This window comes from Sphaerodactylus townsendi, linkage group LG08, assembly GCF_021028975.2.
Source record: "Sphaerodactylus townsendi isolate TG3544 linkage group LG08, MPM_Stown_v2.3, whole genome shotgun sequence".
NCBI lineage: Eukaryota > Metazoa > Chordata > Lepidosauria > Squamata > Sphaerodactylidae > Sphaerodactylus > Sphaerodactylus townsendi.
The window spans coordinates 90,681,897-90,696,551 of NC_059432.1; the positions used below are offsets into that span (position 1 = coordinate 90,681,897).

Genomic DNA, 14,655 nt, shown 5'->3' on the forward strand with positions numbered 1-14,655 from the left:
TTTCTAGTCCTTCGTTCACAAATGGAAAAAAATTGATCCAGACAAATTAATTTTGTTAGTGTCTGTAGGTATGAAAAAAACAGACATTTTACTTAGCATCTTAAAATTTAAATAAGTTCAGTTGTTGCTAGTCATTATAGTGGTTTCTTTTGTATATGTAATGACATTTGTTAGAGTTCCTTTTGAATACAGGCATGATAGGACCACATATGCATCTTCAGTCAGAAAAAAACTACTCAGCTCCGCACATTGTCACAGGTACTTATGTTGAAGAACTAATTTGTCATATAAAGAACTGCTGCAAAGTTAAATAGTAAAGTTAAAAGTTAAAAGAACTACTTTTGTTTTGTTTTATTTTTAATCCTGAATTTCCCAGTTACATTTTTGTTACAATAAGTTGTTGCAGCTGTAATTATTGTTGCTGGTGTTCTTTTGTATAAATCTGGTTGATAGAGAAGACATGATACAGTCATAAGTTATACACTTTTAAGTTCTGTTGATGTAATTGAATGAAACTTATGTACATGCTCAACTTTCCAGTTGAAATCAATGGGACATAAAAGCAACAAGCAGTGCAATCCTGAGGGGTGTGTGCTCTGGATGCAGTGCGACTTCACTGCCAATGTGTTTGCCACTCAGTATGGCATAAGTGGCATGTATGCCTACACCAGAGTTGGGGAGCCGTGCCGCTGCACAATGGCCAGATTCGAAAGCTGCTGTGGCGCCAGCATAGGAGGCTACCCCAGTGGCAACGGGGCCATTCCTGGGGATGAAACTGTCACATTCCCAAGCACGTTCTTTCTGCCCACTAGTGCCCTGAGGAGATTTTCCCTCCAAAAGTTCCAACTGTTACATATGCTTTGTCTGAGCAGTCCTTTGGTCTGTTAATATTGTGATGCAGTATGTGATGCAGAATATGGTGATTTTACTTTATTTCTGTTATCCCACCTTTATATTTATAATAACCAGTAAAATGCTCTTCAGCTGCTCAACTGGGCACCTCTGTCAGGCAGAGAAAATCGCTCTGAGAAAACACAAAAATACCCACTTTCCTTCTGTCAGAAACGAAAAAGCAGGTACCAGAGGCTGTTTAAAGTACATGAACAAAGAAACATGAGTTTGGCAAAGAAACAAATTTTAATAAACAAAAGGCTGGTAATTAGTGGTTCTTATATACAAATATTTGCGGTATATCTGTACTACGTCCCTGGTGAAAACAAACCAACAAAAAACAGTGACACTTGGTTCTGCTAGTGTCACTGTTTTTTGTTGGTTTGTTTTCACCAGGGACGTAGTACAGATTCCTCTTTTAATCTGATATCCCATTATCTCAAACAGAATAGCTTAACTAGTTTAAAATGGAGCCCAATCAGCACACACCTGTTCACTCTGACACTCTGATTAAAACTCCCTCTTCAAAATCTCACACAACCTTTAGAGTTATGCCTTTTGCAGCCAGCCAATCAAAAGCAGCCTTGAGCTCAGAGCTAGCAGCCGGGCAGGGGTGGGCCCCACCCCAGGTGTAGCGGTGAGGGGGCACCCAGAGAACAGATATCTCCAAGCACCATTTCCCCCTGGTACGCCTCTGGTCTACAGCCTTGGAAAGAAGTTCTATGGTGGATCCCTCCAGGGACCCCTCCCCTTCCTCCACAACATGAATAAGGAATGACTCTCAATTTAATGCAAGGATGTATAATTATTATAGAAATAGTCAAGAATTGTTAAACCTCTTGACAATAATTTAGAGTAGTTGTTAATTACATGGGCTGGGGTCCAAAGGAATTCCTCCATGCACCTGAATGGTATCCACTCTAGTTTCCAAAGATCCGATAACCCTCAGGAGCAACATTTTAAAAGATAAAAAGGGCTGCAATATAGGGAATACATACTGGAATGCAGAATTCTACTTATATGTCAGTGGATCCAACCCTTAATTCGTACATAAATAGTCACAGTGCTGTGTAGTTTAATGACAACAATTAACTTGTGTGTCTCTTGATAGAATAAGGGAGTGGTGGTTAATATTGTCTTAACTATTTAACTACTACCCAACTGGACAAGAAAAAAATATTTTAATGGGTCAATTAAATGGCCAGTCCTGTTATTGGGAAAGCAGCATCATATGATAGTTGCATACTAGATTGACCTGCATCTTTTACAATGGAATGCTGGACATTAAGCATTTATGACTATAAACAAAAAAAGGGAATGTGTAAAATAACAAATTGTGGTATAAAGTTGAGAGACATAATAAGGCTAAACCAGGATTCTTTTTAAAGCCATCTCAAGTGTAAAATAGCACCTTCCTTTAATTCCATGTTTGGTAATAGCTTAAGCCATGCTCAATTCTGAGCCAATTAGATCTTTTCCAGCCATCTGTAAGCTTGTTCACAATGTGTCAGAGTTCATAATCTTCAATTACTGCAATTATGTTTGTCCCAGTGGCACTTTCCTCAGTGATAACCGTTCTCTTATTTTTTAAAAAACAGTGTAACCTGTATTTAGTCATTTGTTCAGAACTAGGACGTTACTTCTTTGTGGACTCCCTGCATCACGTTGATGAGCTTTTTTGCCTTCCTGGGTGGTGAATTATGTGGCTCGGGGAGCTGCAGTATAAAAGGGAAATCCTCTGAAATTCATCCCATCTGCTCTTACACAAGTACACCAACTCTAAGAGTTTGCCAGCTTTTGACAGTTCCAACTATTTATTGCAGTCCTTTGTGGCATCATATTGTTTAGGGGGTTGCATGGTCCCTGCTAGGTCTTTTTGGGAAGCACAAGGGGATTCTGGGTCTAGGAAAAGGTGGTGGAGAGCTTTTCTTTTTTTGTCAAGTAATTCCATTTGCAAGTATTAGGTTATGTTTAGGTTAAAACCTCAGAAGTTATTGTTTTGTAAAACGAGGTACTTGATAAAAGACTTCCATCATGCTTTTTAAAAAACCAGATTGTCATGCTGCAGAGTTAAAATAGTCTGCAAGTTTCATCACATTGGAACAGGAAGAGTTTGCAACTAATGCTTCTCAATGCCTGGTGTGGCATCATCACAGTGTTCTACAACATGTGTTTGAGCAATTGCAACTATGGAAGACTGTGTGGGTATTCTCTCAGTTTTTATCCCTTCCTTCAAAGAATAATTCCAAGTAATTTATGGCAATGTGTAAGTCATTCTCCAACCCAAATTACACAGTAATTATGGATAACTTACTTTTGAGTAGGATCTGGATAACTTCCCATTAGCAGTCTTCAAGACAACTTTGTCTTCTTTCCTCGGCCGCTGCGGGATAGGAGTGTTTTACTGAAATATCTTTCAGAGTTCTGACATTTTTTGCTATAGGGAAGGCTTTTACACTTTCATTCTGCCAAACCTTTCTCCAGGTTGAGCACAAACCTCTACCCACTTTCCCTAAAATTAATAGCGTTGAAAGAAAACTTATTAGGGCTTGGTAAGTATCTGGTTTCATTCAACTTAATTGCTGATGCCACCACATCTTTATTTTTATAGACATACCTGGGAAATAAGAAAGGTATTTATGACTTGGGGAAGCATGACTATGCTCAGCAAATCTCTGGCCCTGTTGTGTATCCTGCATGATATTGGTATGCAGAGTGTCCTTGTGAATGGACTCTGTACAGTTTGCAACCAATGCATGAAGTGTAGGGTCTACCACCATCCCAGTGTTCTGCAATTTGTAAGTAGAGTGATCACAACTCTGGGAAACGTTGAGTGTTCCCTTCCTTCAGGGGAAAGCTCCAAGCAGTTCATGGCATTGTAAGTGACCCTTCCACCACATTTTATTTTTGAAAGATATCTCCAGTGAGTTTCATAGGTGATTAAGAATGTGTGCCTTGGTCTCCTCAGAGCATGTCATCCACTGCACAGCCTTGACTGTGATTTGTACTATGATACATGCAACGATGAGAACTATTTCTTAGTGTTTGGTGTAAATAAATACTGATTACTGACTTGTTTGGTTTCTCCCTGCATTTCTGTGCTTGCCTTCCTGAACTGCAGAGACTACCTTAATGACCAAACCTTAAAAAAGCATGAAGTGTAACCAATGAAAAAAATCTCTTTTGTTATTATGTGTGACACGCTGATGAATATATCAATATCCCAAACACAGTTAAAAATAAGTATTCACTTTTATCAAGATTGTACTATGCTATTTTTACCACATAAAGAAGCACAAATGTAACGTGGAAATTCCTTGCAAGTTAGTATTTAATATTTCAGTTTACTCAAGGAAGGTGAGAAATATTAGATACTACAGATACAAGTTATTCTTTATTGCTTCCATTATTGCTGTTAGATTTTCATCACTTGTTTGCAGCAGTTTTATAATGGATTTATTTTCTTCTGCTGGGGGCTAATGTGAGTATCCCAAGTTCAGGGTTTTTTGCATCTCTGCAAACAGCCCTGGGCTTGGTCATCACTCTAGTGGCCACATTCTAATCAACTACCATAAAGTATTAGTGAACTCTGGCACATGTTTACAGATGTTGTTTGCTGTTGGAGAGCCATCATGTTGTAGTGGTTAAGAGCAGGTTGACTCTAATCTGGGGGACCAGGTTGTGGCGTTTCTCCTAGTTGCCCCGGCCCCGCAGGTGGCTGTACCGACCCACCTTCCCTGACCTGGGGGATGGACTCCCCAGACGATGTTATCTTAGCCTGGCCCTGAGGGCCAAGGAACAGTCTTGCCCACAGGGCGCCTTGCGTTAGGCCACGCCTTGTACCCTCCTCCCGTACCCTGGCCTGGGGTCCCAGCGCTGTTTGCCAGAGCCACCAGCTTGCCTGACCCCTCTCCCTCTCTCTGTTGCCTCACAGAAGAGAGCCCTCTGATTGCTTCTCCCCTTCTCTGGCTTCTTTGCCCCACCCTGTTATGCTTCAAAGGGGTGGGGTGGGTGTGCAGCCGGTGTGAAGCCCGGGGTTCACCAGCCTGTTTCCCCACAGCGCTGGGCAGCAACCCCTTCTAAGCTCTTTGTCTCCCTACCACTCCCTTCCCCTGCCAATGCCCTCCCCAGTCCCTGCTGCAGCGGCAGCTCCAGAGGCCCATTTCCCTTCTCCTTGTATCTACTCCTCCTCTTGGCCCAGCTGCAGCTCATCACCCTCTCTCACAGCCGGTTCAGCTGTGAGAGGCCCCTCCCTGCCAACACTCACTCTGCTGGTTTTTACTCTGTCTGCTGTTATCCTGCTGTCTCTCCCTTTGCCAGCCCTTGCCCTGCCTGCTGTGCTGAGTCCGGGCGCTGGGGACAGGGCCGCGCCCGGACACAGGTTTTGATTCCCTGCTCTTCCACATGAGCAGCAGAGTCTTATCTAGTGAACTGGATTTGTTTCCCCACTCCTCCGCATTCCTGCTGGGTGACCTTGGCCTAATCACAGTTTGGAACTCTCTCAGCCACACCTGCCTCTCAAAGTGTCTGTTGTGGGGGAAAGGAAGGGAAAAGGGTTTGTAAGCCTCTGAGTCTCCTTAAGGAGAGAAATGGGGGTATAAATCCAAACCCCTCTTCTTTTTTATTCCTACATTTTGAAGATTTTCTGTTTATTACATAGTAGTTCGGCATGCTAGTTATACTGATAGGAATGGACTGCTTTCCATAGAACATCCGCTGATCTCTCTTTCTGATTTGTGATGAGAGCTCCATCTACCCCCTCTCCCTGAAGGAAGACAGTGGTTTGCTGCGTGCCTTGCTAACACACCCAATTCACAAAGGGTCAGGGACAAACGCCTGACAGTGTGCAAAGGAAAGCCTCTGTGTTGCCCTCACTCATGCAAACAAGCACGCACGCACGCACACCCCCCCCCCCCAAGGAATTGCTGCTACTCTGGCCCAGGCTGTCAGTGCCCTTCCTTCCCTTCCCTCATACCCAGTGCCACCACCCACCTTTCAAAGGAGCCTGGGGGGTTGCCTATGCAGATAGGGCGAACTCCCCCCCCCATCATCACAGGCACCCTGCGACCTCCTACCTTCCCACTGTGCCGATCAGTGATCCACCTTTGCACATGGCCTGAGGTCTTGCCTATGGAGATGGGCAGAACTCTCCCCATCTTCACAGGCACACTCCTGCCTCTCCTCCCCCCTTACCAAACCTGGAATCCAACTTGCAAAATTGGGGGGGGAGGGCTATAGAGATGGGCAGAACCCTCCCCATCTGCACAGAAACCCTGTTGGGGGCCCCTTCCCAAAGCCAGTATCCAGCTTTCCAAGTGGGGGCTGCCTATTGAGAACTCCCCCTCCACTTTCTAGACCCCATTTTCTTTTCAGTTAAAATGGACTTTGGTACTAGTGCTGAAAATAATTGACTACAAGTCCTGTTAAAATTGATAAGCAACTTCTCACTTAGCACTATAATACTGTTGTATTCCATTTCAAACATACAGTGTTGAGGAAGCAGATTTTATCTGGTGTGGGAATTATTTGTAGTGTCATAGTTTTGCTTTATTACACATTTAATAAACAGCTTATGATCAGTCTGTTTATATTTATATATGTGTGTGTGTGTTCACATATTTCTTCAAAGTTTTTAAAGAGCAACAAAATTATATTTATTGAGTAGAGTTTGATCTTTGAAACTCCAAAGATTATAATTTTTATGGATTCAAAGCAAAGCATTTGTAATTACCTGCAGTACTTTTCATGTATTACGCTGAAAAGGAAACACTGAGGTTTATCATTTTGGTTTCTGCTAGCCATAATATATTGCCATTTAGACATTTTGGAAAACCGACTTTCATTTCAGTTCTAAAAAAAATTAGTTGAAAACCATTCTCACCGGTACCAGTGTAACATGCTACAAATAAGTGACCAGGGATACATTAAATCATATGTCATTTAGAAGTTTGTACTTGTTATTCTTTTTCTGCCTTGCTCAAACGATGATCAAGAAGGAAAAATGAATGTCACCTTTAAAAAAAACTTTTAAAAATGTCTGTTGGAACATAGAAGATAGAAAATCGGCCTGGTATAGGTTATACTTAACAAAAGATGCATTGCTAACCAAGGTACTGTATATACTGGCGTATAAGACTACTTTTGAACCCTGGGAAATCATCTGTAAAGTCTGGGGTCATCTTATACGTCGGGTACTCTTATATGGCGAATATATCCCAAACTCTGGAAATTTTAACTGGAAAAGTGGGGGGGGGGGTCGTCTTATACTCCCAGTCGTCTTATATGCCGGTATATACTGTATACTCTTTTAAAACTTTTTTTACTTAGCTATTTTTCAAAAAATATAATGAACTGTTCCTATGCAGAGAACAAATCAGTTATGGAAGAACAAACTGGCATAGTGGAATAAATAAATCAAATTTAAGCTTGGTAGTTTATTGAATCTAAATTTTGCCTGCTTGGCCCAAGAGCTATATATAAGCCATCCATCTTGTGCTGATAATGGAGAATCTTGAAACCCACCTAATGTTTGCATTATTAAATTTCAGTCTAATGAGCTTTGCTAATACATATTGAAGACGGTTGTAAGGAGTGGAATGTGAATCTGAGCATGATAATTTGAAAGAAACATAAGCCGGGCATTTTACATGACTCAAGGGGTATCGCTACAATTACACATATAACCAAAATTGAATTCAAATGGAATTTCTATTATCCTTGCCCTGCTACTAGGGAGAATAAAGTGTAAATGAAGTAAAAGTCTTTACAGTTGCCAGCGGTTTGTTTTTATTATCTAATTTGATAGATTCTTGTAAAGATATTACTGGCAGAAAAGTTTTAATATTTCATGACTTTAAATGCAGTCTAAGTGTGTCTAAAAGCTTGTAAATGGAAACAGATGTCTCTGTAATTGCTTCTATCATTTCAGGACATCAGTATTTAAGCTATATGTTTTCAGAAGGTGTAGCTGCTGACTGCAAAGAGGCATCAGGCTTTGAAAGTTGTGGTCATGTGGCATTCATGTCCTTCATACTTAATATGTAAATCGAATATTCATATAACTGATGTGCTGGTGCCGAAAAGAGAAAAAAAACCCAACTGTTGCCCTGTGCTTGTCTTATGATAGATTTAGCGCATAGTAAGGTCTACTCTGAAGCCTCACTAGCCATATTTTGGTTCTTTATCTTTTGACAAGGCAATATTTTTTTAAAAAAAACTTAATACTTCATCAACTATAATGCTATTAGAGACTTATTCTCATGAAGTTCACTCATCATGCAGAGAGATGGCAATAAAAGAGAATGGCCCCTTTGAGACATCAATGCTTTGGAATAAATGATGTGCTAAAACAGAAATTTAATTAATTTACAGAGTATATTGATAGTCCCTTGTTACTGCGCTGTATATTTTTAATCTTCTTTAACATCTGTAGCAAAGTGTTTAAAACCCCTGCAGTTGAGCAACTTGTAGATAATTGAGAAATAAAGGAAGAGGCGAAAGAAGATTCTTTTTTAGAATAGGCTGTCGTAACATGAATGAATATGATTGCTAAAACGAATAGTAAAGACGGGGGGGCGGGGGCGGAGAGGCCCATTTCATTGAGCAGCTAGTCTGTTTGAACGGCGCGTTGATTCTGAAGGGGTCCTTGTCAAATATCTTGGCATCAGATCCTGCACGTGTCACGCCCAGGCAGCCCCCTACATCCTCTGACTTGGAAAGTTGACATTCCCTGATTGATCCCAACTGACATCATTCTGATGGGGAACCCTGAACTAAACAAAATGGAACGTGCATCTTAGCCGTTTATGGGGATATATGAAAATGTTCCTCTAATTCCCCCTGAATGAGATGGCGGCAGGAATAAAGGTTTCACACACTGATGCAGACGTTATGAAAATGTGATTCTACCACAGAATACTTTCCTCTGTAGTAGTTGCCAGCACACCAGGAATTTCTATATTGGACTGGTTAATTCCTCTAAAACTTGGATGCCCGTTAATTCCAGAGTGGGACATTAGCCTATATTTGTGTGACTTGACAGCCAGAGACCTTTACAGTATAGCACTACAATTTATTGTGTACTTATACACTTTGTGGACCTTGGTCTATGGCACTGATAAATTGGTTTGCATGCATTGAGATTCTGTAGTGTTATTGAAGTGTTTTAATTGCTGGATGTTTATTATAATTTACACTGTTTTGTACTTATTTGCTTATTAAATCACTTTTCACATTATTCTATAGACTGAATAGTTGTGTTTAGCAGCCTGGGTACGGTGCATTAAGAACATAAGAACATAAGAACATAAGAACAAGCCAGCTGGATCAGACCAAAGTCCATCTAGTCCAGCTCTACTACTCGCAGTGGCCCACCAGGTGCCTTTGGGAGCTCACATGTAGGATGTGAATGCAATGGCCTTCTGCGGCTGTTGCTCCCGATCACCTGGTCTGTTAAGGCATTTGCAATCTCAGATCAAGGAGGATCAAGATTGGTAGCCATAAATCAACTTCTCCTCCATAAATCTGTCCAACCCCCTTTTAAAGCTATCCAGGTTAGTGGCCATCACCACCTCCTGTGGCAGCATATTCCAAACACCAATCACACGTTGCGTGAAGAAGTGTTTCCTTTTATTAGTTCTAATTCTTCCCCGCAGCATTTTCAATGTATGCCCCCTGGTTCTAGTATTGTGAAAAAGAGAGAAAAATTTCTCTCTGTCAACATTTTCTATCCCATGCATAATTTTTGCTTTACATTTTTTGCTTTACATTTTTTGCTTTACATTTTGCTTTACATTTTTGCTTTACTGTGACTTTTACACTGTACCTGTTGTCTTTTGGTGTGGTTTTTGCTGTATTCCCTGTCAACAAATAGAGCAGGGGTCTACAACCTGTGGTTCTTCAGATGTTCATGGACTACAATTCCCATCAGCCCCTGCCATCATGGGCAATTGGCCATGCTGGCAGGGGCTGATGGGATTGTAGTCCATGAACATCTGGAGAGCCGCAGGTTGCAGACCCTTGAAATAGACCAATTGTACCTTGATTATCACAACAATATGAAGATTGCTAACATGTACACTATTTAATAAAGACAAAAAAGTTTTGCTGAAAGTTTACACATGGGTGGATCATAATTGCTACATAATAAAAGACAGAGCAATTTGAGGACCTCATTTTGATGAGCTGCCTGGTTCCTGCTCATTTTGTGGATGTATGTCCACTTCTTTAGTGCCAATATGATGTTCCTTATAATGCTTACATCTGTAAGTTGAGATGATCTTGTGCCAAAATCTATTCATACAACGATCCTCTGAATTGTTATACAAGTGTCTGTTGTAAGCAGCCAATGCCAAACTAATGACTGTTTTGTTTATTTTTAGCTAAAGCAGATGAAGCATTAAAAGCTAAAGAGAGAAGTGAGGAGGCAAAGAAGAAAAAAGAAGAAGGTAAGTTAACATAACTTCCAATGTTATAGCTCACTCAGAGAAGTATAAGCATTTTAACCTACTTTCTGATAAATTAAAGAACTGAAATTTGGTATATGTTGTCTGAGCCTCATGCGGGGGGTGGGGTGGGGGCAAATCAGCTCATGGGAGTGATGTGTAGCTGCACCAGTGGATTTGCCCTCCCTGGGGCACTTACCCTGGTGGAGGGGCGATCCTGCTGGTGTGCAGCCACCATGGTCCTCCCTGGTGCTGGAATGTAGCACTGGATGTGGCTCCAGCATCCCAGTGCCCCTACTGGTGCAGTGGGGATGGAGTGCGCTACACCGGCAGTCTTGGCCTCCGAGAAGCCCCCTTTGGGCAGCATAGACTTATAGCACCAAAAACGGTGTTTAAATCTATGCAGTCCATTGGGGCTTCCTTGGCAGCATACATTCTGCATTACCAGCTTCACCATGCCACCAGGAAGTCTCTGTGGGGATGGCGGCCTGGAGCAGCTGCAGCCCCTCATTGCTGGAAAAGCCTGAAGACATTTTTACATCAAGCAATCCTGGGGTATGAGCTTTGCATTGTAACAATGCTCCTGTACTACTGGCGGTTTTATTCTCAATCCACTTCCACTTGCAACATTACTCCGGTCCTATACCAACTGCACTGGCTGCCGATCAAGTACCGGGTCATGTTTATAGTTTTGGTTTTGACCTTTAAAGCCATTCGCGGCCTTGGCCCTGCATATCTAAGGGGCCGTCTCTCCCTATATCGGCCTTCTAGGCCCCTCTGTTCATTGGAGGCGGACCTACTGGTGATCCCTGGCCCCAAGGCGATCCGGCTGGCCTCTACAAGGGCCAGGGCTTTTACGGCTCTGGCCCCTACCTGGTGGAACAGGCTTCCAGGTGAGATCAGGGCCCTGCGGGACTTACAAAGTTTCCGCAGGGCCTGTAAAACGGACCTGTTCCGCCAGGCGTTTGGCCAGCCGGGATGATATCAACTGCAACAAAAAGCAAACATCTGGCCTCCCGTGGGTTCATAAAAGGGGGAATAGAATAGCTGAAGCCATCTCTAGTCTAATATTTTATGTATTTTAATTAACTTATATATATGATGTTTTAACTTTTTATTTTGTTGGAAACCGCCCTGAGCCTTCGGGGAGGGCGGTATGCAAATACAATAAATAAATAAATAAATAAACATGGAATTTCATGACTGCCCTCCTCCCACTGTAGCTTACGGTGTTCCCCAAATGCTTCCCCTGAGATAACCCCAGGAATTTCATTGGATAGAATTTGTGAGTAGTAGGAATGGGAATAATCCCCTATCCTGCTCTGCTCTGAGATATAGCAATGTATGGCTTATGAACTGCTTTTAGCAGTAACAGTGTGTTGTCTGGGGCAGATTGTATCACGTATGTGGTCAAACTGAATGATAGTATGTCATTAAGTGAAACCTTTCACCTCTGAATTTACATTTTTTTATTTGGTAGTGACTGGAGCTCATATTTCTATTCACTTATCATTAGTGAGGAGGTGAATTATGGAGAAAAGGTGGGGGGGGGAGAAGAAGTATCCTGAGAAAGCTGATTGCAACTCGTGGTTAGACTATTCTTCTGCTCTGTGCTACCACCTCTGTATGCAGGTGTCTGAGAGGTCCAATGTTGCTGAACAATCTGGGATTTCAGCATCATGACAAACCACCATGCTGTGTACAACAAACTGTGTACAAACTGGTTTAGAGTTCTGCTTTGAGATATACCAACAAGCTATAGTTAGCTGAGTAACTTTCATATGTCACATTGATATGGAATTTAATCAAATTGTGGTTTAGGAACTGTCATTTATCTTGATATCTGAATATGGTTAGTGAGAGACCAAGCTGTTCTTCTACCTGCAGAAATCCCAGCAGCCATGTTAGTTTATCTACAAGACACCAGCCTGTGATATGATCACTTTAATTGCACTTTTCAATGACTCAGGGCCTCCCTAAACAGGTTTCTATTATACAGGCAGTTGACTGACACCAGATACTGAACTTTGCTAATGTGCATTGCAAAACTGAAAATATGCAGCATAATTAGCCTCACATATTTTAAACTGATAGTTTTCAATTTGCTTGCTATCTTAGGTAGAGGTGATTATAGATGTTCAAATTTCCTAAACTTCAGTTTAATGATCTGTTCAAAGATGGTTGAAGCTTTTCTTCTCTCTAAGTTCAAAGCAGACTGGGCACTCATTACATCTGAAGTAAATCTTTTCTTTTATGTTAATTTTCTAATTATGTTACCCAGATACACTGTGTTTGACAGTACTATAATAGACATGTACATGTCTCACATTAGTAATGCCCATAGTGGCGCAGGAATGGCCAGAAGGGAGAGAGCCAACAAGATGGAGAAGGCAGATGAGCTCCCACCTGCCATCCAGTCCCCGCCCCCTGAAAGATAGGAGGAGAGGGCTTGGGGGCAGCCCAAAACCCATGGGAAGGAATAATACCCCAGTCAGAGGCACCCACACCCCCATTATAGCTAACCCCCTATAGGGAGAAACTTGCCCCATCGCATGCTGATCAGTAGATCCAGAAATGAGCTGCAATGCCACGGAAAGCATGCTCCCAGCGAAAGAGTCTGCCAGACGCTCATAGGTAGTTTCCCTGCTCCCAAGGTGGTGTGGCTGCACCTATGCAAGGAGAAGCATTCTGGAATGTGTATGACATGAAGTTCCCTAATGAGGGGAAGGGGTAACAGCACCTTGCGTTGACTATCTACCCCCTACCACCAAAAGCACGTCCCGTCTTTTTCTCTTTACAAATAAATATGTAAATGCCAACTAATATATGTTCCCTTAATTTTTCTCCATATGGTAGCTGCCACCAGGAATAGAAATTCCTCCTTCCCCCACAAAAAACAAACCCCTTATCAACTTTTTGGTAGTGTGTATGAGCTTATAAGGCAAAGCGGATGGCCTACATATTTCATAATAAAATGTTTCTTTAAACAAAGTAAGATTTTATTTATAATTGATAGTTAACTTCAAGGTTTCAAGTAATATATTTACAAAACAAAATTAAACTGAGACAACAAATACTATGAGGACTTCACTCAACATAAATTCACTCTGACACTTTCTGACAGTTTCTCTCTCATAGTTTTCTCAGACTCTCTGTATTTATTTTGTCTAACAGTTTATTGAGACTCTGACTTTCTCTGTATACCTTCTGACTTTCTAATTCTCTCCCAAAGCTTTGACCCTCTATGACTTCTCACTCAGAATCCCTAACACATTCTGCCATGCTCACACAGAACTTTAACTCTCTCTGACTAGAGTTTTGGCATTCCCAGTCCTTTCACTCTGAAATCCTGTCACCTTCTCCTCTCTCTCTGACACCTTCTGCCAATTTAGCACAGCCCTCCCACACACATACTCTAGAATCAACCAATCATATAACTCTATCATCCCCCTTTCACCCCCTTTCTCTCTCCAACTCAGCTCTCAGTTTAAAGTCACATACGCACACACACGCACACACACAATAAAATCATTACAGTGCTTTTTGAGTTCAAACTCCTGCTTCCTGCAGGATTCCTGGTCATCACTATAACTGGGTAGGTCGCTGAGTGCCAGTCCAATGCACCAATCACAAATATTGCAAAGACCCCAATGACTTTGGATGGTCCTGAGAATTGCATATCTGATCAGATAGTGATTCCCTTGACCATGCAGGTGCCAGTTGGCAGGGGACAGCACTTGGCAATCATTCTATCTGGTGTCCCTTGGCAGCTGCTGTGAGGGTGGTGACATCTTCTGGGCAGGGAGTGTTGTAGGCTCACCCATAGGCCCATCCTGGCCATGGCACCACCCACTTCCCCATCTTGTCCAGCTGCCCAGAGAATGGGGCAGTCATTCCCTTTGCCCTGTTCACAACCCAGTGAGTCATCATGATCTCGCCAGGACCCCCTGCCATTAAGAGAGTGCCCTGGCACTCTCTAGCTTCCCCATGACTGTCTGTCTCATCCCCACCCCACCTCACCCCATGCTTGACCTGATCTCAGATCTCCTCCGTATCAGAAACGGTCCTTCCGCATGATGTTGTCTGGTGTGCCCTGGACAACTGTGGGGTGAGTGCAGCATGCACACTCGGGTGGTTTGCAACCTACGAGGACTTTTCTTCCCCACCCCTAACTCAATTTCTCCAGCCCCCTCCCTTTCTCCAACAGGAACACAAGGACATCACATTTGTATGCATGGAAACTTTATTGAACAATAAAGATGAACTTTATTATTCATCTCAAACAACTGTCTTGTTTTGGCTGCCTACCAGCCTCACTCCA

General features: G+C 42.2%; 1 protein-coding gene across 1 annotated transcript in view; it reads left to right on the forward strand.

Moving 5' to 3' along the window:
- Positions 1–14,655, forward strand: part of RSRC1 (arginine and serine rich coiled-coil 1) — a 174,940-nt gene that overhangs the window by 125,053 nt on the left and 35,232 nt on the right. The window contains exon 5 of the mRNA XM_048506927.1: positions 10,272–10,337. Coding sequence (XP_048362884.1) covers positions 10,272–10,337 — 66 coding nt within the window. The remainder of the gene's footprint in view (positions 1–10,271; positions 10,338–14,655) is intronic.